At 54.2% G+C, this 22,412-nt stretch overlaps 7 protein-coding genes across 7 annotated transcripts; 3 read left to right on the top strand and 4 right to left on the bottom strand.

The window, feature by feature from the left end:
• Positions 1-78: 78 nt before the first annotated feature.
• J7T54_007967 (Arsenical-resistance protein Acr3) lies at positions 79-1,368 on the top strand (the record flags this gene model as incomplete). Its single annotated transcript, XM_051502549.1, has 3 exons — positions 79-364; positions 423-565; positions 619-1,368. The coding sequence occupies 3 exons, from the start codon at positions 79-81 to the stop codon at positions 1,366-1,368; spliced, it is 1,179 nt and encodes a 392-aa protein (XP_051365729.1).
• Positions 1,369-1,392: 24 nt separating this feature from the next.
• Positions 1,393-3,410, bottom strand: J7T54_007966 (uncharacterized protein; the record flags this gene model as incomplete). Its single annotated transcript, XM_051502547.1, has 3 exons — positions 1,393-2,090; positions 2,543-2,753; positions 2,808-3,410. The coding sequence occupies 3 exons, from the start codon at positions 3,408-3,410 to the stop codon at positions 1,393-1,395; spliced, it is 1,512 nt and encodes a 503-aa protein (XP_051365728.1).
• A 1,171-nt stretch (positions 3,411-4,581) lies between these two features.
• J7T54_007965 (uncharacterized protein) lies at positions 4,582-5,611 on the top strand (the record flags this gene model as incomplete). Its single annotated transcript, XM_051502546.1, has 2 exons — positions 4,582-4,933; positions 4,989-5,611. 2 exons carry the CDS (start codon positions 4,582-4,584, stop codon positions 5,609-5,611), a joined length of 975 nt encoding a protein of 324 aa, XP_051365727.1.
• A 420-nt stretch (positions 5,612-6,031) lies between these two features.
• On the bottom strand, positions 6,032-11,309 carry J7T54_007964 (Lysine-specific demethylase lid-like protein; the record flags this gene model as incomplete). The annotated part of the gene is made up of 4 exons (XM_051502545.1): positions 6,032-7,214; positions 7,266-10,827; positions 10,882-10,930; positions 10,980-11,309. 4 exons carry the CDS (start codon positions 11,307-11,309, stop codon positions 6,032-6,034), a joined length of 5,124 nt encoding a protein of 1,707 aa, XP_051365726.1.
• Positions 11,310-14,044: 2,735 nt separating this feature from the next.
• J7T54_007963 (uncharacterized protein) lies at positions 14,045-15,612 on the bottom strand (the record flags this gene model as incomplete). Its single annotated transcript, XM_051502544.1, has 2 exons — positions 14,045-15,466; positions 15,520-15,612. The coding sequence occupies 2 exons, from the start codon at positions 15,610-15,612 to the stop codon at positions 14,045-14,047; spliced, it is 1,515 nt and encodes a 504-aa protein (XP_051365725.1).
• Positions 15,613-16,712: 1,100 nt separating this feature from the next.
• Positions 16,713-17,790, bottom strand: J7T54_007962 (uncharacterized protein; the record flags this gene model as incomplete). Its single annotated transcript, XM_051502543.1, has 3 exons — positions 16,713-17,279; positions 17,339-17,583; positions 17,628-17,790. 3 exons carry the CDS (start codon positions 17,788-17,790, stop codon positions 16,713-16,715), a joined length of 975 nt encoding a protein of 324 aa, XP_051365724.1.
• A 2,623-nt stretch (positions 17,791-20,413) lies between these two features.
• On the top strand, positions 20,414-21,613 carry J7T54_007961 (uncharacterized protein; the record flags this gene model as incomplete). Its single annotated transcript, XM_051502542.1, has 1 exon — positions 20,414-21,613. The coding sequence occupies one exon, from the start codon at positions 20,414-20,416 to the stop codon at positions 21,611-21,613; it is 1,200 nt and encodes a 399-aa protein (XP_051365723.1).
• Between the last annotated feature and the right edge of the window lie 799 nt (positions 21,614-22,412).

The raw sequence follows: 22,412 nt of genomic DNA, 5'->3' as shown, positions 1-22,412 counted from the left end.
CCAAAGCTCATTCACAGAGTTCATCCACTCCCAGCCTGGAACAAACAGACCAATCTTTCTCTCATCCGACGACCAAAGATGTCGACGGACTTCAAGACCTCCGACACCCTCGGCCAACAGCCAACGCCTCCCATCCAGGCCATTCCCGATAGCGAGAAGCAGGAGACTCAACCACGAGAACCAGCAACGCCTGACGCTGAGGGCCAGAATGTACCAACATTCAAGGCACTGGGCTGGCTCGACCGCTTTCTCGCCCTGTGGATCTTCCTCGCCATGGCCATAGGGATCCTCATCGGCAACTTTGCACCCAACGCCACTTCGAACCTCGAGAAGGGCAAGTTTGTCGGTGTATCAGTGCCCATAGGTTCGTTCTACACCAAACAGTGCCCAACATGACAACACTGCTGACAACGGATGGCTAGCCATTGGACTTTTGGTCATGATGTACCCCATCCTTTGCAAGGTCCGGTACGAAATCCTACACCACATCTTCAGCGAGAGGAGGGTCTGGGTGCAGTTGCTGTTCAGCGTGGTGATGAACTGGATAGTCGCCCCGTTCTTCATGGTAAGGTTTCTCGGTGAGACACCGCAGGCACAGGTTAGCTGACAAGTACATAGCTCGCCCTTGCGTGGGCTTTCCTCCCCGATGAGCCCAGCCTTCGAACAGGCCTCATCCTCGTCGGTCTCGGTCGATGCATCGCCATGGTGCTGATTTGGAACAAGCTCGCCGGCGGCGACTCAGAGTACTGTGCCATCCTGGTCGCAATGAACTCGATGCTGCAGATGGTGCTGTTTGCGCCACTGTCCATATTCTTCATCAGTATCATCAGCGGCAATGACGACGCCAACATCAGGGGTCTCTCCTACTCAGTTGTCGCCACCAGTGTAGGTGTCTTCCTTGGCATCCCCCTCGCAGCGGCTATCATCACACGCTTCGCTCTGCGCAGCATAGCCGGCAAAGAGTGGTACAACGACGTGTTCCTCAAGTTCCTGTCCCCCTGGTCCCTGATCGGGCTGCTGTACACCATCATCATCCTCTTCGCCTCGCAGGGTCGCGCCGTCGTTCGCCAGATCGTCTCTGTCGTGCGCGTATCGGCGCCCCTGTTTGTGTACTTTGCTGCCATTTTCCTCGTCACGCTGTGGATAAGCAGAAGGTTGGGGTTCGGCTACAAGCTAGGGTGTACCCAGAGCTTCACCGCAGCGAGCAACAACTTTGAGCTAGCGATTGCAGTCGCCGTCGCCACGTTTGGTAGCGACAGCGAGGAAGCGCTGGCTGCAACGGTTGGCCCCTTGATTGAGGTACCCGTGCTCATTGGGTTGGTGTACCTGGTGAGATGGCTGGGCAAGAGGTGGCAGTGGAAGCCGTAATCTGGTTCTCGAGTAGTCGACATTTCAGCTGTCACGTTGGTCTAGAAATTGAAACAAACTCGTGTTCCTGACCGTGCAGTCCTCTTCAGTGCCGCATCCGAGGTAGGCCTTTGTGAGATACTTGTCGCCATGGCCGTGCATCTCAGCTATAATGTTGGCCGCAGACTCGCATGACATGGTTGTCGACGGTTGTAGCTGCATGTCGCTCATCTGTGGGGACGAGGTCGCCGTACCAATCTGCGTCATCATTGGCGATGCTGCTGTGCTCGAAGCATGCGTGTCGACCGTGGTTGGCATTGTGCAGGTCGTCAGGCCGCCGCAGCACGCACTCGCATCAGCCAGCACTTCAAGCTTTCCAAGGTCTGGTCCTTCGGAGCGCTGCACCGAATGCTCAAGATTCTCAGGCCGATCCCATTGCACAGAGCTTTGCACGTGGTGGCTCTCGCTCCGGGTCGCCGGAATGGTGGGTTCATGGCCGTCAAAACTCTTCAAGAAAGCTTTAAGCTCTTCCTTTTCGACGCCTTTCCGCTCCAGTAGTATCCTCAGCCTCTCATTCTCCGTCACAACAGCTCTGGCAGCCGTCTGCATTTCGAGCGTCGCCCGTGCCCCATGCTTTTCATACTCGGCCACCCGACGCTCAAGGTCCTTGACGTAGTCCTTGTGCCGCTCCCTTGCGCGGCGTTGATTGTCCCTGACGCGAATAGCGGACGACTTTGCAGTGTCTAAGTTCGTTGGCATGATTGTGTACTCTGGCCGAAATGGGGGGTTCAATGATTAATTAGGTCGTTGTCACGGCATCGAGTCTTCGCCAACGGCGCCTCAATTACCCTTCCGTTCCTATTAGTCATCAGGGATTAGTCCCCATCGTCAACCAGTGTAAGCTCGCGTTGGCTGGCTCTGGTTATATTTTAGCAGTCGGTACTTGGCGCCTAAATAGTATGGGAAAAGAAATGTGAAATTCAACCCGCGCTGATGAACTCTTAACGCCTCGCCATGCTGTATCTGTGTGAAGGTGGTTATCTGAACATGCGTTTCCCGGTCCGGGTACTAAAGCGCTCCGTTCCACTGTTCTGCTGTGCATGCCACAGCTGTTGCACGCCTACCCCTCCACTCTCTCCAGACAGTCTGTATCTTCTCCATGCCTCGCGCAGATGCTCTGGGCGCAATGGTGCACGTCTGAGGTCGAGCTCTTCGTTCGTCTCCTCGGGGAACGCAGTGAGGGACGGCGGCCGCGGCGCCTCTGATTGCACCTCGCCGGCTGTGATCGTTTCCGCTTGAACTTGACGTGCCAGCTCGACCAGCTCGCCGGCAAAGAGCTTGGTAACGGAGCGAACCGCCATGCTGACTGTTGGAGGGACGGACTGCGAGACTGTCGCATTGACCACCTGCTCTTGTTAGCCACTCTACCTAGTCTGGTGGGGAATTGCGACAGAGCATACCCGCTTCACTACTGAATCTTGAAGCTTACTAGCACGCCAATTTTCATATCGTGCCATCTGCTCCTTGTCCATACTCTCCACCAACATCGCCCTCAGTCGTACTTCCTCCTGCTTCTGTTCCTGCGTCCTCGCAACAACGTCCTCCAGCGCCATCTCGGGCTTATCTTCTTCTTCCTCCTCTTCGCCATCTTTCCCAGCGCCGTTGGCCACGGATGTTGGCGCCTTGCTGCCACCCGCTACGCTTCCGTCGCCGGCAACGCTGCCTTCTCGATCGTCGGGCTTCGCACTCTTCGGTTTCCGCCCTCGTTTCTTCTTGCCGTTTGCTTGACTGGTGCTGACTTGACTTCCGCTCACGACGGAGGCCGCATCCACACTAGGGGAGCGTGCGCCAACAGCGGGCGAGGCGACGGCTTCGGGCGGCGGGAAAGAGGTCTGGCGCAGTGGATGAGAAGGCGTGCCGGGTTGTGAGGGCTTGCGACGCTTCGCGGCGTTGTTGGAGATGTCGAGAGTGGACGAGGAGCGTTTCTTGTTCGGAATCTGCGCTGGTGCAGGGTTCGGCGGCGACATGGCCAAGGGCGAGCCTGGGTTCGGCGGTGAGGCCATTGCGATAGTCTGAGGAGCTCAGTAGCAGATAATCTGAATAGCTTTTCGTATGTGTGCCGTTGGCTGCCCGATTGCAAGATGGATAGAGCTGGTGATCAAGCTATGCAGGAGGGACGTGCTGCTGCTGCGGACGCAGTCGCGTTGGAGATGCGCTGGCACGTGACTTGGCTACGCGCACCCCTCCGTCATTGCTTTGAAACCCTTGTTTCTCGCTAAGAAGTACAGCTTGACGCTGGAATTTGTTTGCTCAATTGTCAGTAGTAAGTATCGTTGAGTCTATTTTCTGTGGGAGTTGGGTTTCTAGTTACAGTTCTGAGCGGACAGTGTTCACAGCCTCCGACGGACAGTCACTCTGTTTGATGTAGGTCGGAAGCGTGGTAATCCCTGAGAGTCAACTGAACCATACAGTCATTAACTGAACTCCATTTCACTAGTCCCCGTGGTAATTGCTGCTCATCTAGAATCTGTTCGATTGTGTTGCTTTCCGGCCACATTAGAACGATCTAATCGGATTGTCCTTCAATACTGGCCATAAGCGCACACGGTCAAGGTCTCGGATAGTTCATTCAGATCCACCCAATGAGCGACGGCAAGTAATAAAGCAATCAATCTGTGAAATCATGTGAGTCTGTTTTCACGCGCGCAACACGTGCTGGGGCTAAACGTCAGAGAGGCTTCTGCAATTTGACGTCAGGTTCTGCTTTGCCCGCGATAAGATAGGGCAACCAAAAAAGTCCGCTTCTGGGCATCATCACAGCTAAAGTGAGCATGGTTCATGTTTGGGTCGACAACCAAGTACACATGCGTAGGCGGCTCGAGAAAGCAATCAGATTAATCCTGGCCTTGTTTTTATTTTTATGACAATTCCAGCAGAGAGAAACGAAACTGACGTGCACTGAGCAGTCACCAGTAAGCATTATCGGGACCCATCCGCCGGGCGGGTGGATCCAGAACCCTGAATCGCCTGAGTCCTGCAGCCCAGTCTGCAGAGCCGTTTTTTGTCCCTCAGCGAATAGTTCCCCGCGAGCGGACCAAATCCGACAAAAGCCGCCTCCAACTCCAAACCTTCCGTCCTCTTCTTGTCCCCGTGCCAATTGACTCTGGCTTTCTTTTTTGCCCTTCTGCATCTAGTTACTTCAAAGCCCCCAATTCTATCCAAGGAGTCGTGACCATGCCCGACTCGGTTCCCCACAGGAAACGCTCACCTAGCACGAGCTCCAGTGACGCCTCGTCCAAGCGACGCAAATCCTCAAAACGCTCGGCCTCAAGCAAGCGCAAGAACAATGAACAAGCCATTCAAGATGATGACGATCTGCCCAACGGAGAGCACCCAATTAGCGGTTTTGATCGCCGGCGTGAAAGCACAACGCGCACGGCCCGCGATCCTAGGGACGAGTTCCACCCGCCCAAGAAGAGAAAGGTTCCCAAAGCCGCGCGCAAAGAGGCCGAGGCCCCCGTCAACGGCACAGTGGTGACGAGGTCGCCCACGCCTGTCATTGATTTTGACGGTCTCAGCCGCCCCAGTAAGATCACCACAAATTCGTCTCTGCGATACCATGAACTGACAGTGACAACCAGGCGCCGGCACCCGAGAGCGTCTCGAGGAATCCCCAGAGCAAGCCGTCGTCCGCCTCGGCCGCATGCGCGGTGCCGTGCGCACCCTTCTCGAATGCGTAGGCGAGGACCCCGACCGCGAAGGCATCCTCGACACCCCCGAGCGCTACGCCAAGGCCATGCTCTTCTTCACCAAGGGATACCAGGAGAATGTCCAGGACATTGTCAACAACGCTCTCTTCAACGAGGGCCACAACGAAATGGTCATCGTGAAGGATATAGAGCTCCACTCGCTGTGCGAGCACCACCTGGTGCCCTTCTTCGGCAAGATGCACATTGGGTACATCCCCTCCAAGACGGTCATCGGGCTCTCCAAACTGCCCCGGATAGCAGAGATGTTCGCCCGCCGCCTGCAAGTCCAGGAGCGCCTGACCAAGGAAGTCGCCAATGCGATTATGGAGATCTGTCGGCCCCAGGGCGTTGCCGTCGTCATGGAAGCGTCCCATCAATGCATGGTCATGCGAGGTGTCGAGAAGACCGGCACGTCGACCATCACCTCCTGCGTGCTGGGCGCCTTTGAGAAGAAGAGCAAGACAAGAAACGAGTTCCTGAGCCTGATCGGCGTGAGCGGTGGTAGACGACTATGAGCGGTGACTATCTAACACGGTCTTACATTTTCACGGCGTTCTTGGATTGGCCTGGCACGTACTGCACCGCATCTTTTTCAACATGCGGTAGGGCTCTTCAACATATGGGTTCTGGGCGGATGACTTTTAACATTATATCTAAGCGGTCTTGTCATATCATAGATGCATTGCCTCTGGGCTCAACATACCAAAGAGGTACGGCAGCTTTGTCGAATACATTTATTTCACATAACTACTCATTGTAGAGAGGGAGAAAAAAGGCCGCGCATTTGCCTGGCTATATATCAGAACACCGTACTCATACACATGGTCCTTGCCAACATGCCCAAACGCCCCAGATTCGTCTGTTTCTCTGACCAGTTGCGCCGCCTAGTGTGCTCCCATATGCCCATAAATATTCTAGCAACGCCCGCCCAAGTCCTAATCCATATCTAACATAGCGTCAAGCCCGTTGCGCTCCTTTTCCAGCGACTCGGCTGTCACATTATGGCTGTCCGCAACAGTGTCTCGCTTCTTTTGCTGGTCGTCGTCGTCATCCTGGTTCGTCATCTCCTTAAACATTTGATCGACGTTCCCGTCATCGTGCTTCATCATCGGATCGATATCGCCGGGTGTCATCGATCGGCCTTGGTCGCTGATAGATCGATGCGGTGTCCCCCACACATCAGAACCCCAGATGCGCTCGGCTTCTCGCCTCCCCTCATCGGTCCGACTGAGGATCTCGAGAGCCTTACTCTTCCCCTCTTCGGTCTGCAGCTCAACATCGTCGACCTCGCCTTGTAGCAATCGCTCTTCCAGGGATTTCGGCGTGTCAGCAACATGCAGATGAGGACCTCCAGCGCCAAGGAGTGCAGGGTGTACCCCACCATCGATGTCCATCGGGTCGCCTGGGTGGAAAATACTTGTCTCGGCCTGTGATGTCGACGGATTTGAAGGGGCAGGGATACCAGACACACTCGGATGCGAGGTATGAGGGAAGAATCCAGAACCCCCAGGTGGATGCTGACCCTGTCCTGTTGGCGCAGAACCACCTGACTGGCTGGCGGCCGCGGCCGCGGCAGCCTCAGCGTTGGCGGCTTTGCGACGTAGGCTGTTAGCCTTGCCTTTGGCATGTTCAGGCAGATCATCTGGATTATCAACCCCGTACTCGGCCAACATCTTCTGCAGTTTGGTAGGTCGAGGCTTCCGGGTGGAGAGCGAGACTTCGAGTATCGGAGGGGCCTCCGGAGCCACTGGGCACCATTTGTGCAGCTCTTGGCGAAACAGGTTTGTCTCGTACGATAGAAGAACTTCTGCGCCCTCGATTTTCCGCAGGTAGAATCTCTGTATCTCGACCTCGGCCTCAGTGGACAGCATTGGATTGCAGTGACGCGCAATATGGTCCCTGAAATGCTGTGCGTTATCAATGATCTGACGTAGAATTTCCTCTTCTTCGGGTTGGAAGGGCAAGCCGGCGATCTCGTCCACCAACGCATGTAAATCTTCCAACTTCGGCCTCGAGGCATCTCGGGGAATCTTCATGCGCCAGTCGCAAATAGGACACGTGTATTTGTCATCCTCCTTGACTTTACCACGCGCAATCTTGAGACACTTGTAGTGGTACCTATAAAGTGTTAGCGCACAGCACCAGGTGGTCGATGCGACACAGACTTACCATTCGTGGCACAACTCACACTCAATCATCATGCCAGCCTCGGGTCTGCGACATATGCAGAAAACCTGTCTTGAGCGGCTGGGGCCGCCATCTGGGCTCGCCTCGCGAGACACGGGTTCCCCGGGATTCCGGGGCGTATCGTAGTAGAGGTCGAAGCAATCCTTGTTGCGCTCCAAGACGTACTCCAGGTGGCTCTTCAGGATGTGTAGTGGGGCATTCGACTTGCCGAACAACTTCTTGCCCTTGCGCATCCAGTCCTCGTGTCGTTTGCGCTCATTCTCTATCTCTATTGTGCCATTGGGCTTCGCCGCAAGCTCCTCGAATTCTTTTATCATCTCAATGACTTCAGAGTACTTCGGTCTCTCGGCGGGGTTTTCCCTCTTCGACCGCTCGAGAGTGTCCAAGGCTTGTCGATGGGCCTCCCGCTGCTTGGACAGGATACGGTCGATAGCGCGCAATGTCTCGGCCGACACGGGGAGAGCATTGGCCTGGACTTGAGCTGCAAAAGCTTCCAGCTGTGGAAAGTGGATGAACTCTGCTGAGATGAGCTCGAGAGCCTTACTCTCCCAAGCCTGCCCAGCTCGCAACTGCTCGCGCCAGTATTGCAAATGGTCGTTGTACGCAGGCACCTCCAACCGCTCGCCTTCCGAGATAAGGTCGTGCACTTCTTGTAAGCTCATGAGCACCTTGCGACTTGAGGCAGCCCTCTCATCCCATTGAATTTGCTCCAGCACCCGGCTGAGGCGATCCACTTCGGGGATATCCACATTAAAGCTGCGACCTTCCTCCAAGAGTTCTGTGCACGTGTCGATCGAGATGGCATTCTTGTTCGCCAAAGCTTGGCTCGCCTGTTCTTGGTACGCCTTGATAGCGGCCGATCGCTCCTGGAGTTGGCCGATCTCGGGGCAGTCAAAACCAATGTGCTCAGCTTCCATTAACAGCCGGAATATGTTTGACACGCTTCGCGATTCTTTAACGTCCTGGGCCGGAGCACCCGTTGACTTGCGTCTGCTGCCTTGAGAGACCTTTTCGCTTTTTCGGCGGTTTTGCTGCTTCCGCACAAGGTAAGTGGTTGCCTCTTCAACCCAATCATTGCAGCGGTCGACGAACTCTTTGAGGGTAGGAATTGCATCGATATCATATGCAATGCGCTCGCCTTCGTTCAGAAGGGTACGTAGCGACTTTAGAGACGGCCGAGCTTCGTCGTCAAGCAGAGTGTTATACTTCTGCTCCCAGACGTCAGGCACTCGTGCCTTTTCGGCCACTCGTTCAGAGGCTTCACGCAGCGTCGTGTCGGTCTTCCGATAAATCAGGCTGTGGCCATCACCGGTGAACCTCTCGATTTCCGATTGCTCGCAGCACTGGGTCCAGCCGGCATGTAGAATGCAAAGGACCTTGCCTGTCTGGGCACACTTGAACCGCGAGAAGAAGGCGAATGCTTTGCATTGGGCGCAACATTGCTCCTCCTCATCTTGGACATCGTCGTCCGATACTGTCAAGGGCAGGGGGCATTTCTCGGCACTCTCGGTGCTATCGCTGAAGTGTGAGCACTTGTGGGCTGCCGCCTCGGAATGCTTCTTGATGAAGTCCCCTCGTTGTGTTATCTCGCGCTGAACGACGCGATCAAGCGCAGGCGCTAGCCATTTGGCTGTTTGTATTGTCAGTCCCGAGGAGGCGGTACCTTCAGCAGCTGTCCAGAGTAGCTCATCGTGCGAAAAGCACGGCTGTCGGCGAAAGTTTTGAAGTCGTTCAACGCCCGCCAGGCCGTATGGCTCCCAATCACTTGGTGCGAAGTTGACTGCCTCATTAAAGTTGAACCCATGATTAAATCCTGCGTGGTATGCCTGTGGGAAGGTGATGACAAACTGGCCGGCGCGTTGATCGATGGCGTACACATTCACATCCGCCTTCTTCAGTTGTTCGGGTGTCAGCAAAGTAACCAGTTGAAACAGGAGATCCGGCTGCGTCTCGAACAGTTCAGGCACTGTATTCCTCATGGCGGTCTCAAACTTCTCGGCGTCTTCTCCAGGTATCCCATACCAAGTCTTTGTGGCGCCAAAGTGTTGATAGTTGGCCGAATATGCGTAATGGTCCTCATTGTGCCAGCAAAAGGTCGAAAATATCATGCCAACGTATACCCAAGGTACGGTCATGCCTGAAATGTCTGTCTTAATGTGCCGGAACAGACTTTCGGGATGAAATGGCAGAACATTGAGGTTCCAGGTATCAGCGGAGTGGGGGTTTGTTGGATGTTTCTCCAACGTCGGGAAACCAGAGCCGTGAGTCGTACAGTGAATGTCCGCGCCGTACTCAACCTCAGTAGTCTCTTCGAGGTCGGTGACAAGTCGCCAAAACTCTGTCTCGACGTCCTCCTCGGTAACCGGTCGATGACAATTCAGAGCGTGGTCGAAAGGCATCTTGTTCTCGAAGTATCCTTGCTTGAAATCGTTTGCTTTCTGCTGGAATTGGCGAAGCGAATACAGACCTCCCTCTTCGAAGCCAAATTGCCCGTCACCGACAAGGCAACGAGCACAGTTCCATTCAGCGTCAGGTTTTCGCTTCAGAGGGGGGTCCAAACATTGGCTATGATAAGCGCCGTCGCAGGAATCGCACAAGAGCAGCTGAGAGGTGTCATCGCTACGCCCACAATTTCCACACTTCTCGTCGATGTGACCCGCGTCGTCGTCGCGTGGTACTTTTGGCACCGAAGGACGGAATTGTGACATGTATGAGCCTGCAACAGTGGGAGCCACATCCTTTTTCAAGCGCTTGCTACGTCGATTGCAGCTGTCACTGCCGTCGTTCTCGTCCTCTCCAGCCGCTGTTGCGACATCGGGTGCGCCCCCGCCAGTGCCTAATTGACGTTTCAGCAAGGTGGCTGGCGAGTCGAGACCAGAGCTTGCCACGCCTGTTGTGGCTTTGCCGGCTGGCATAGGGCTGCCATTCTGCTTCTCGGGTGTGGCTGCGTGCTGCTCGGCTGTGCTCGGCCGATTGACGCTGGTGAAGCCGGAGTTGACAGCGGTAAAACCACTCGAAGGAGCCCCTAGGACTGGTGCAGGTGGGGCATCAGACATTGGGGTGTCTTGTGATTCTTCTTTTTTGAGTCCATTCAGCCCAGCTTGCAAGGCATCCGTAGCCTGTCGTGCTGGTGAGTCGACCGCCATCCTCATGGGCGTGTCAGCCAAAGATCTTTGAGCGGGTGTGACGGCAGAAGTCGGAGTCAGTGGCCCGCCGTACTCGGCTTCTAGCTGTTGATGTACGCCAGGTTTCGCCAGTCGAAGATAGTCTTCATAAGGGCACAGCCATTTTTGGTACGAGTTTTTCAAGGATGTCGAAAGTGAAGACATTATTTTGCCGCTGTAGCCGAGATCTCGCCCAATCTCAGCCCATTTCTTCAGCTTGCAAACATTTTCAAAGCCGCCTCGCGACTCAACGGCTTTCTTCAGTTTGTAAAGATCGAGTGGCTTCTTGTCCACGTAGGGCAGTCTGTGCAGGTTGGCGTTGCCATGTTGCTTGTGGTATTTTGAAAGGCCATCAAGATAGGTGAGATTTGCTCTGGTGCCTATGGTCTTTAGTGCTGTACATATCATGCTATCATGCTGAGGGGAAAACTCACTTCCTTCCACCGAATTCAGCTCTTGTTTTCTTGTACGAAAATGGAATCTCTGTGCCCAAGTCAGCATAAGCAGCGCTGGCAAGATGTTGTCCACAAACCTCGGTATCTATCGCAAAATCGGGGTTCCAAGAGTCAGGTGGTATGACCTTGCAAATGCCGTATTTCGAAGCTTCGGGGGCAATCTTCTTCATGTATGTCAGAGGGTCGCGCCATTCCTCTTCCGTTGGCGTGTACGATGGTGCTTCTCGTATGCCAAATGGTCTATTCTTCGGCTTCAAAGGCTCGCGGGCAGCATTAGGCTGGCCTCTTCTCTCCACCGAGGTAAGGTCCAGAGGTGGGCTGACGAGAGCGCTCAATGGCTTTTGAGGATTCGTGGGATGGTATCCATTGGCGCTGATCTTATCCTTTGAACGCGTCATGCCGCCCATTCGCGAGGGCGTGTTGCTTGCTGGAGAACTCCTCGCGCTCATCGTGGACGCAACGGCGGCATTGCTAGCAGCTGGTGCTGAAACCATGACGATTCCTGGTGGAGCCTTGTCGCCCTCTGGTGGTAAATACAGGCGAATGGACCAAGGCTATCAAGAAATGAATGTTGTTGAGTCGATCGGCGAGCCGCAGCTCATGCTTTTATGGCAGTCCTATCGTCGCTGCGGTGATCGCATTTCAGCATGGAATTCTGGACGTGGGCGTCGGATATCGTATACGTTTCGAGAGTTGTCTGTGTCTCGCCGATTGTGTCGTCTTATCACTTGCGCTTTCGGGTCGATAGCAAGAGAGACGCGTGTGGCGAGTGGACGATTGGTCGATTATCACCACGCGCGGTTTGATCGAAGAGCACTAACACGAGACCACGAATGGAGTGGTCCGATGCACGGTTAAGTGGCTGGCTCCTTTCCAGTTATGCAAAAGGGAAAGGTTGCGTCGTAAAGGAGTCGAGGTGATGACAGCAAATTTTGAATCGGGACCGCCAGCTTGTCGTTGGACGGAGGAAGCATGGGTGAAAAGAGGGAGAAAATGCAGATGTAGATGTCCCGAGTGAGGGAACGATCGCAGCCTGGATTTGGGGGACAGGAGCGTGCAAGTGGGCGTTCGGCCGGGCCAGAGTGCAAGTGTGGGTGAATTGCGCTTGCCGTTAGAACTTTAGCAACGACGCACAGAAGTAGATATACTTTTTGTTAGGCCTTGTCTTGGTGAGAAATCATGTACCTTCACTTGAGCTGCCCCCCGATCCCAGCGGGAAGCTCGGTGGACGATCCCGGAAACACTGCTTTTTTATTCGCGGGGCGGAATTAAGCCAGGAAAGCCTACCTGAATAATGCAGCCTCGTGGCTCATTTACTTTAGTAATTTTTATTCCCTGCCGACGTCAAGTCGTTCAAATTTCCTGCTCTTCGGGTATGAGGCAACCCTCGCAGATTGTCTCTGATGCAGTGATGTTTGGCGGAGTAAGCCCCCGGCGCTCCTGCAAGCCTTAGGGATCCACTAGCGACGACTCCCGACCGCTTTCAGACCTCATCCGACGTGCCCACCAATTCCAGTCGTCCATTCTCAAGGCACTTGCACTGGATATCAATATGCACATAAGAAAAGGTTTTACTCTCCGATGGGAATCTTTTGTTCCTATTAGGGCGAGAAGACTGTCATGGGCCATAGAGTCTCTGGTACGACGGAGTTGTGCTCGAATGTGCTTGAGGGCCTTCACAACCCTCACATGCGGGGACATAGATTTTGTCGGGGGAGTCGAAAACCTCATTCATGATAGTAGTCGAACAAATCTAATAGTCAAGTTGAAATTGCGAAACCCCTGGACATAACCATCGAGGACGGACATATGTTTGCGACAAACGCATCGATTGCGCCAACTGCAGGGTAGCTAATCTCGCCTCAATGAACTACCAGCATTCATTCAAGTTCATCTACCACAGGTACTGCTCTCTTCCTCCGCTTCTTCGTTTCGAGAAGCTTTTCCACGTCCTTGGGTCCTCTGAGCCTCAAGCTGAGCTCTTTGACCAGATCAACCCATCGTATTTCCCCACCACACGAGGGGCAAGTGCACGAGGATGGCAGGATGTTTCCATCTGCGGCGACCTCCTTGGCATTCCCCCCCCAGCAATCCAGATGGCCCACCGCCTCGCAGTTCTCGTTAGGGCAGATTGGGTACAGTCCCTTACTTGGTGCCAGCGGCTCGCCACAGTGCACACAGTCCCCGTGACGCTCAAAGTTCACCACCTCTTGTGCCTTCGACGCGTGTGGCTTGAGGGCAGCGTAGTCCAAGGGCAAGGCATCCACACCGCGTACCGTGCCATCCTCGGTGGTGCTGTAATCTTCGAAAATCCGAAGTCCGCTTCTGACCTCTTTGTTCGTATGGCGGAGCCAATTGTCCCAAGCATTTTTGGCATCACGTGAGAAGAAGTGTACATTGAGCGGCCAACGTAAGAAGCTCGGCACGCTTGTGAGGATGAAGACGTTGGAGAATATTGATTTCAGGTTGTGAGGTGGCCGGCGAGGCCGGCCATTCCTCTTCTTCTGGGAAGACACAACCACGCGAGATTCATCGGGTATGTGTAGTGACAGGTGCGGATTTGTCAAGGCCCATCTATGCTCATTAATCGACTATCAAACATGTAGCGTGCGCGCAGCCTACTACTCACTCAAACTTCAGCGCCGCGGTGGAACTTGGGAATCCCGAGATAACTGCAATCATTTCCCATGGTCTCAACTTGTCTCGACTCGTGCGGGCAGCGCCACCCTTGGCCTCACCATTGTGTTGCCTCAGACGCCGTGGTGGGTTTGGCGTTGAGCCGATGTAGAGTGATGCATGGCGAACGGTCGAGCGAAGTACATAGACAGTGTACAGAGCAGGTATCGGCTTAGGAAGGACGGAGGTCATCACAGTGCCACCCATGTGAAAACATCGTTGGATGCGGGATGGAGTACGGCGCGGTGGGCTGTTTGTTTGGGCTATGAGTGCAGCACATTTACGATGACTAAGCTCAACACGCGACGCTCACGCACGCCGTTTTGTCCCATAATCCCATCCGCAGCCGTTATTTCACAGAGTTGATGGTAGAAGTGATCCTATTGATAATATTGGGGATCCCAATCCCGGTCGATATACTCCCTCTCAAAAATCTAGAAGCGCCAAACTCCCATGTCTAGACATTTTACAAAAGCCCCTGCTTCTGCAGATCATAGTACACCTTCTCGGGCATCACATTACCCTCCGCATCCTCCATTTGTACAACACTTCCCTCGTCAACCTTTGTTCTCTTCTTCTCACGCTGGATCTTCTCCCAGAGCTTTAAAGCCTCATCGATCCTCGTAATGTCGCGGAAGAGGTTGACGTTCGTGATCCCAAGACACTTCAGACCGTACACGTGGCGAGCCTCATTGAAATGTTTGTCGAATGCGCGGCGACCCATGTAAACGAAGTTACCACAGACTTCGCATGGAAACTCGACACCAAGACCGTGAAGTCGATACAACCAGAAAGGAATCGGCTTGCCATCCCAGGCCAATGGCAGCTTGAGCGGGTTGTAAATTTTCTCCTCACCATCCTCAGCGTCCTCCTCGCCGTCCCGGGGCTGTTCCTGCTGTTCCTCCGACGCGTTCAAGAGATTCTCAAGCTCTTGTTGGCGCTCTCGTTCCGTCATGCCCTGTTTTCGCTCCACGTTGACCCTGGTATCACCTCGCTCCGTGCTCATGGCACTGGCCAGACGCTTGACTCGCTGTTCACGCTCAGCCACAGCCTTCTCTTTCAACCTTGCAGCCGAAGTTCTGGGGCCGGCGGTACCGTTGGCGGCCCCGTCCGTATCCGCTGACCTTTGCTTCCGTTGCTCGGCAGCCTTGATATGTTTCCGTCCTGTCAGGTGGTTCTTGTAGACATTTTCGTTCTTGAACTCCTTCTCGCAGTCGGCGCACCACACTGCTTCAGCTGTGCTCAGGTCCTTTGCTGTGTCGCCCCCTGTTGGTTTCTCTGACTGCCAACCTTCAACATCGTCCTTCTCCCACGCCGCTTCGAATTCCTGGCCGAACGTCTCCATGACCTTGTCCACGTTTTCCAAAGGCCGCGTGCGCTGCATGAAGGATTCGAGGTAGCTTGCTAGTTCACCAATATACTTGAAGTACTGATCCGTAAGCTTGTCTGCCTTCTTGACACCACCATAGCCCGGCGTGAAGTTGTCGAACACCTCGAGATATTGCAGATATGTCAGCCGCCTGACATTCGGAAGGTTGAGGAACTGTTCGTGGTTTGTTGTCAAGTCGAAGAATCGCCCGTATGCCTCCTCGCCTGAGAATAATGAATCGACGATTGATGGTACGAGCTCTCCTTCCGCAGCCCGTCGCACTTTGTATCGTTGCTCCGAGTTCTCGGCCTGTTCGTTCGGATACCGCGCATGATGGTCTCGTACGTCTTTGAGCTGCTTGTAGAACTCCCCAAACGAATCGCCTGAGCCGATTTGCTGAATCTCGGAAGCGCGCGCGCCTGTCGTATCTCTGTAGATGTCTAGGAGGTTGCTGGACTGATTTTGAATCTGATCAAGTAGTTGAGAGACCTCGTGGTCGCGATTCAATCGATCGCGGATCTGGTGTTATTAGTATGGATCGATCGCGCCGGCTGCAAGACCGGGATACTCACATGTTTAGGGTCATCATGGATGCGGTCGGCGATTCCTTGCTCTAAGCGCTCGAGATCCTCATGGATGTAACGCTGCTCCTCAAGAATAAGCATTTCTGTTGTCCTGGGAGAGAAAATGCGTCGTACTTGTGAGCTTGAAAAGGGCGTGGCTCAAACTGGTGGAGAGGTTCGCGTCCTTCGAAAAGTTCATGGCGCGCAGGCTTTAATTGCGATCACGTGATCCAGCTTCCCGTCGCATATTGCCCGCAGAATACACGGGCGCTTCATGACATCGAACATCCTCTTGTATTTTTCCGCTTCACAGACGTGATCAGCTCAAACGATCTCCAATGCGCTATTGCAACTGCGTATCGGCTCGATCATTCCACGACCAGCCTCGTCGGCTGGTGACATCAGTATGGTCCTGCACCTCTCTGAATTTGAGATGATGTATCGGCTAGATCACGTCGCGGACCTGGAAAGAGTTTTGATCGAATCACAATTAGGCTTTAGAGCTCGGAATAGGGCCCAAGCTTGAGATTTTTTCCTTGTTTCTAGTCGGTTGCACTTCCCGCGTGGGAGACTGCCCAGCTCCATCGTCACTGTTGTGACTTCTTCTTCCCCCTATAACTATCCCATACTGGCGATGGTCGAGCGGCTCAGTGATTGCAAGGCTGCTTGATCAATTCATGCTTGCCACTACGCATATCTCGCCAAGCATTCGCCCAACAAAACAGGCCAAGGCAAACGTCACTACTCTCCAGCGGCGGATGTGACAGCCAGCCTCTGCAAGACGTTGCAAATAGGCCTTCCAGCTGTCCCAACCCGCTCAAACAAAGCCCATGGTACCCCGCGGGCAACATTTGCTGAATAGCAGCATGGACGGTTGCTCCCCGGTTCTGGCCTTTCCCTCGGACAATGTGGATTTGCCGCTCACGCGTCGACCAGCCACGAGGCGAGGTCATTGCTGTATTCCGGGACTGCTAGTGACAGTTTGAGTCAATAAGCTGCTTTCGCCTAGGCTTTGAATGGCTAACTGGGACCTAGCGAGGAAGCTTTGCGGACGAAAGATCACCATGTCCAACGCAGACGGCTCTGCAATGGTGTTTATTGTGCACGACTCATGTCTCGTAATTCAGCTTCTGTATGTACACGTGCTGTCAAACAACGCTCATCATTACCTCTCTAAACGAAATGCAGATCATCACCCGCTTTCAGGGCAGGTACTCTGGCCAAATCTTGATGTTCTCCATCCCACTGATAATCCTGTCTCCCCCAAGCTCAATTTCGAGACCAATGTCGGGCTGCGCCTCCTCATACAGCCAGTGCTTCTCTCCTGCCATCTTGGCATTCGCCTCCGCAAGCTCATGGCTGATGATCTGCTTCTTGAGCTCCGGGTTGCCACCACAGGCCGCCTCGACCTTGAGCTGAATCTCACAGCTCCTGTCCACGAGGCCGAACAGGAAACTCGCCTCGTCGACGGTGTGGCCGACGGTGACGAGACCGTGGTTCATGAGCAGCGCGGCCTTGCCTTTGGGGCCCAGAGCCTTGGCGATGTTCTGGCCCTCTTGCTCAGCGGTGACGATGCCGCCATACTGATTGTCCACGGCGAGGGTGCCATAGACGTCGCAGATGTCCTGCTGGATCATGTCAAGAGGCTTGCCGAAGGCGCACCATGCGCGACCCGCGATGCTATGGGCGTGGCAGATGGATTTGATGTCGTGGCGGGCCTTGTGAATCTCAGAGTGAATGAAGAAGCCGGGGTTGTTGCAAGGCCGTGTCTGTCAGAGTTGAATCAGTTCATCGGCTGCTGGCAATAGTTGCATCTAGCAAAGCTTACCCTGTTACCGCCGACAATCTTACCAGTGTTGATGTCGAGGCAGATCATGTCACCGGCGTTGAGGAGGGCAAAGTGCTTTCCAATAGGGTTCATCCAGATCAGGTTGTCGTACTCAGGGTCCTTCACGCTGATGTGACCAGAGATGCCCTCTGTGAAGCCGACACGAGCCCAGTTGCGGAAGACGGCAGCCATGTGCAGCGCAATGTGCCTACGGTGCTCGTCATGGTTGTCGAACGTGGGGATTCCTTGACGATGAGCAGACCTCCCCCTGTTTGGTTTCGCAACTCACCTCGTAGAGGGTTGGGCCCACGGCTCAGGTCAGCGAGGGCAGTACCCTCTGGGAAGATGCTTTGATCTTGCTGCGGTTCTGGAGCGTCAGCTCTGAGCTTGAGAGTGGGCTGCTGCTGTTGCTGCTGCTTAATGGTGTTGGTGGAAGTAGCAGAGTGAGCCATTGCGAATTTGATAGAAAAATTCCTTCCTTCCTGTATTACACTGCCGAAGAAGAATGGGAATGGGAATGGGACAGGGTGTGTTCTTGCTCAAGGGGATCAGATGGCATCAGGATATGTCCAATCTCATCCAGGCGAGATGTTTGCTTTGTGTCTTTATTTAATGTCTTTAATAGTCAGTGAAGGAGATAGGGAATAGTGACAGCCTCGGAAACTGAAGTTGATGGATGGCTGGGTGATGATGACAAGGGGAAGAGGCAACCACGGCATAGATGAAGAAGAGGCCTTAAGGCTATTGGACTCCAGGAGAGGAGGATGAAGGACGCTAGATAGACAAATAGATTTCAACACGCGCTGCTAGAGTTGGGCAGTGAATTGGTGAAACAGCACATCTTATTTTGTCAGCACCAGTTCGGCAACCCCTCCAACTGCATTGGCACTTGCCCGCGGCGGCGCGGCGGCGTTCCCGCGGAAGCGTTCCGTGGCAAAATGACCTATGCGTTCAAGGCATTTCTTCAACCAAATTTGATGAAATGAACATAGTGTGTAGCTCGTCCTGAAACATCTTCTCGTCTTCCACTCCACAGCGTCTCCCGCGTCGCGGCCATCCGTGTCGGCTGATCAGTCGGCACCGGCAACGGTGTCATGCTCGATGATGCGAGCTGGTGCTGGCCTCCGTCTCCGAAAGGCCCCGCGCGGCGGGGCGTTTCCAGATGTCAGCTGTAGCTGATCTTCGCTCTGGCGCAATGGGGAATTCTTCTCGAAAGTGGAGAAGATGGGTCGATCTTTGACGCAGTGTGGGTATTTGCGAGTGTTACAGTCTTACTCAGAGCCGGTTGAAGCGTTCTCACGAGTCACCATCCCGACTACCACTGGCTGCAGCCACGCAAGGGAAGCTGGCGGTTCAGAACTTCAGGCCGGATAGAGAAGATCTCTAAAATTTTGCTTGTTAACAAGCATACTATTAACAAACGGCTGTGACGGCCTCCTCCGGCCGGCGGATGAAAGGGAAACTGACTGCGCTGCTGCAGCTCGTTGCCTTGAGCGATCGAAAAATTGTATGCGTCTCTGGGCGACATCTTTCAGTTTGCATCGGTCTACAAAGGCTCACACGAGGCCAAAGCGGCTATAGTCGGCCACAAAAGTATCGTTGCAGAACGCAAGCTTGCAAAAGTTCTCGGGCATTTTACGAGGTGCGTTCTTGACTCTTGCGAGTGGAACTTGAATCTTGACATGGATCATCTGCTAATCTTGACCAGGGCGATGGGTTGAATGAAGCACTGAAGGCGATGAATTCACACCGCATACGTGAGGTTTCTCGCCAGAGATTCGTTGGAACCTAGGCGTGGCAGCATTGCATGGCGATGGGCGTGAGTTTGTATGCCTTTGTGGACTCCGCTTACCTGCGCTCTCTCGACATTCAATGGCTTGATGACCGTCAAGTGCCCGAGTAACTGCATTCCAAAATTCCAACATGGGAAAATTGGGAAAGCTAGAGCATGAACTTCACAGCTACAGTATGAGTAGAGGTGATCATCGCCATCATGGTTCTATAGACCGCCTTCCACTTCATTACCTGAAATTGAAGAATGCTCGCGTGCGACCTGGCACGACTGCTTGTGGACTTGTTGATCGAGTTTGAAGGATCAAGGCGCGAAGGAAGTGGGCTCTAGCTAAGAGATCCAAAAGTAGCCGCAGATGACGCACATCCACCGGCATTTTGGACGCACCATGACTTCGATGCCCCATGGAGACTGGGCCTAGCAGCATGGACATGGCAGCCCACGTGAACCGCACGTCAATGGAAAATTTCCCATGGGTTTTCCAACGATGTAGTCACACTAACTGGCAAAGGAGCACGATGTTGGTCAGCCCAACCAGAGCCGTGTTTCAACTTTCGACAGTCGACACAACCCCACACATCCATCACCAACCGACGCCTCATACAGGCATTAGGGGCGCGTAGCCAGAAATTGGTGGCTAATTTGTTCTTATGACCCTTCTTCTCGACTAAGACACCAGCCGGGAGAATGAGTGGGCTGACATCAGATCACCACCCCGGTACGAGGTTTCGCCCTGGGGCCGCCTACGATCGGCCTATGCATAATCCTGGCTGTAGCATGCTCCATAGCACAATAGCACCGACGTTCAGAAGACTGGACAACATGGCCAATGCGGTGTAGTTGATCGGAAGACGGGCTGCTCGTTGTTATTTCTCTTCCTGCCTGCATTGGGCCGTGGCAAGGCCGGAACGAATACAAAGGGGACGCATCCCGACCACATGATGAACCCTCGTCTCTCGCTTTCCCTCTCTTCTATTACACACAAAACAATTAAGTTTACTAACTGATTGGGGCTACCGATTGGTCTTTTTGCCGTTACACTTTACAAAGCCAGCTCCTGAACAGCATCTGGCGGCTATCCTGAGCCAACCACTGACACACGAGAGGGCTATCCTGAGCCATCTTCCTGAACTACATCTCTCTTCCTGATCTCACAGGCTATCCTGAGCCTTTATCAATTCCTGCCTTTCTTTTCCTTCTCCAAAAGAAAATCTCCTGACGGCTATCCTGAGCCATTTTTGTCTGTTCTACTATCAGCAGCAGAAATACAAGACTAATCAAACATGTCGTATCTCGCACCAAGTAAGAGGGCCGCTCGTGCTTCCTCTAAGCTGCTTCGGTCGGCGAGCCGGGCCGCGGCTGGTGCTAGCAACAGTCTCGCAGGACAGCAGCGCGTGAACAGGATCCACGCCTCTACCAAGGACAAGGCCGTCTATGCCACGACTCAGCCTGCTGGACTCGGCGCCGGTCTTCCCGAGTTCATGACGGCTGGCATGGCTCCCAGACCGAAACCCACGACCGCCGCCCCGACGTCGACACTCCCCCGTGTGCCCGCTGGCCAGCTCAACGTCCTCGAGGAGTCCCGCAAGCCCGAGTTCTACCAGGCCATCTCCAAGGTCATGGCCATCCGCAAGGACTACGTCGAGAAGCGCTTCGTCTGGGTCCCGGCAGAGGAGATGATTGACATTTGCCTGGGATTGGGCGCCACGCGCGAGGATCTCGAGGCTCTGCCCCAGACTGCGGACGGACTCCAATATGACCCTACCCTCCCCTTCCGCAAGACCCGCAACGGTCGCTTCTGCTTTGACTACGACACCCAGAGCGTCCGCCGCCTCGAGTTCCAGCCCTTTGCGCTGTCGGCCGAGGAGGACTTTAAGCGGTACGACTCGGGCCAGATCCGGCGCTTTGACGAGATTGACGATGAGCTGCAGCTCAACACGGTCCTGCAGGCTCTCCTCGTGTTCAAGGGCATGGTCGTCCATGGGGTTGAGATGGCGCGCCGTCCCAAGCTGGACTACGACGTCAACAAGAACATCCTGACGCTCTTCCACCTCCGGACCACGACCAACCAGGAGATTCTGGGCGAGCCTGCGCTCGAGGGCATCCATTCGGATGGCGTCGACCACACGATGACGACCCTTCTCGGCCACAGGAACATGCGCTCCGACTCGGCTGTCACCTTTATGCACGCCATGCACGAGCAGACGGGCATCCCGCTCAACGACGCCAAGCCGGAGAACATTCGCGCGCGCGTCCAGCACACCAAGCTGCTCGACACGCTCATGATCCTCGACCACGAGAACAAGCACTCGCTCAGCCCCGTGTACCAGGAGGACCTGACTCAGGACGCCACCCGGGACATGCTCGTCTTCTTCACCCGCAAGCCGGTCGACGAGGGTCATATCTCGAGCAAGATTGACTCCAAGATACCACACAAGGTGAAGAAGATGGAGATTCCCCTTTTCCTGCCGAGGACCCAATGAGCTGGACTTTTGATGGCGTGGCTGTGTATTGACATTTGGCGTTTTGTTTGGGCATTGCTTTCTTTTTTACTTTTTCTCCCAGTAGAAAAAAAAAGTTGACTTTTGGTTTGGCAATGTATATATCTGTTGTTGCTTTCTTGGTACTTGGCGGAGATGACAACTAGCAACACCCCCCAACTGATTTCACTCTCTGCTGGACAGAGACATTCATGATGAACGACCTTTTGAATACACAGTTCTTGAATCATCTGCCAACGCTTTTCACCATGTTGAACCGCATGAGAAGGGTGTTCAGACTCAAACTCCAAACTCGTAGCCTTCACGTTCAAAGTCCAGGGCAGTTTGACGTCTGGCCAATCATCTCACACGGCTGCAGGTAGCTGGCGGCCCGCGGGAGGGCTCCAGCGGTTGGTGCACTAGCTCTAGTGCTTCGCTGGCTGCGCCACGTCGTCACTGGGCATTTGTGACCTGCGTCCTCTCCGTCCGTTCATGGGCGATCTTGGACTTGCATATCCCCACTCCCATCCTTCAAACAAGGTGGGTTGTCTGAGATACGAGGGAGGGGGCCAGCTGCAGGATTGGGTGGCAATCCCAAAATGTGGTGTGCACGGCACTTGGACGCTAGAGAGGTGTGTACGCGAGAGGGACTTCTGGACGTCAGCCTCTGCGTTTCTACGATAGGGTTTCAGGTACGCGAGATCCAAGAGTTCATGTTGCCAACCGTCAGCCTTACCGTACCTTACCGAGATAGTCATGGGGCCACTGGGTGCCAGCTTGTCCCCCCTTTCTCGAAGGATTT

Source organism: Emericellopsis cladophorae (assembly GCF_022114955.1).
Source record: "Emericellopsis cladophorae strain MUM 19.33 chromosome Unknown NODE_3_length_1261782_cov_116_963312, whole genome shotgun sequence".
In the NCBI taxonomy this organism is placed as follows: domain Eukaryota; kingdom Fungi; phylum Ascomycota; class Sordariomycetes; order Hypocreales; family Bionectriaceae; genus Emericellopsis; species Emericellopsis cladophorae.
This window is presented reverse-complemented; position numbering and strand designations above follow the sequence as displayed.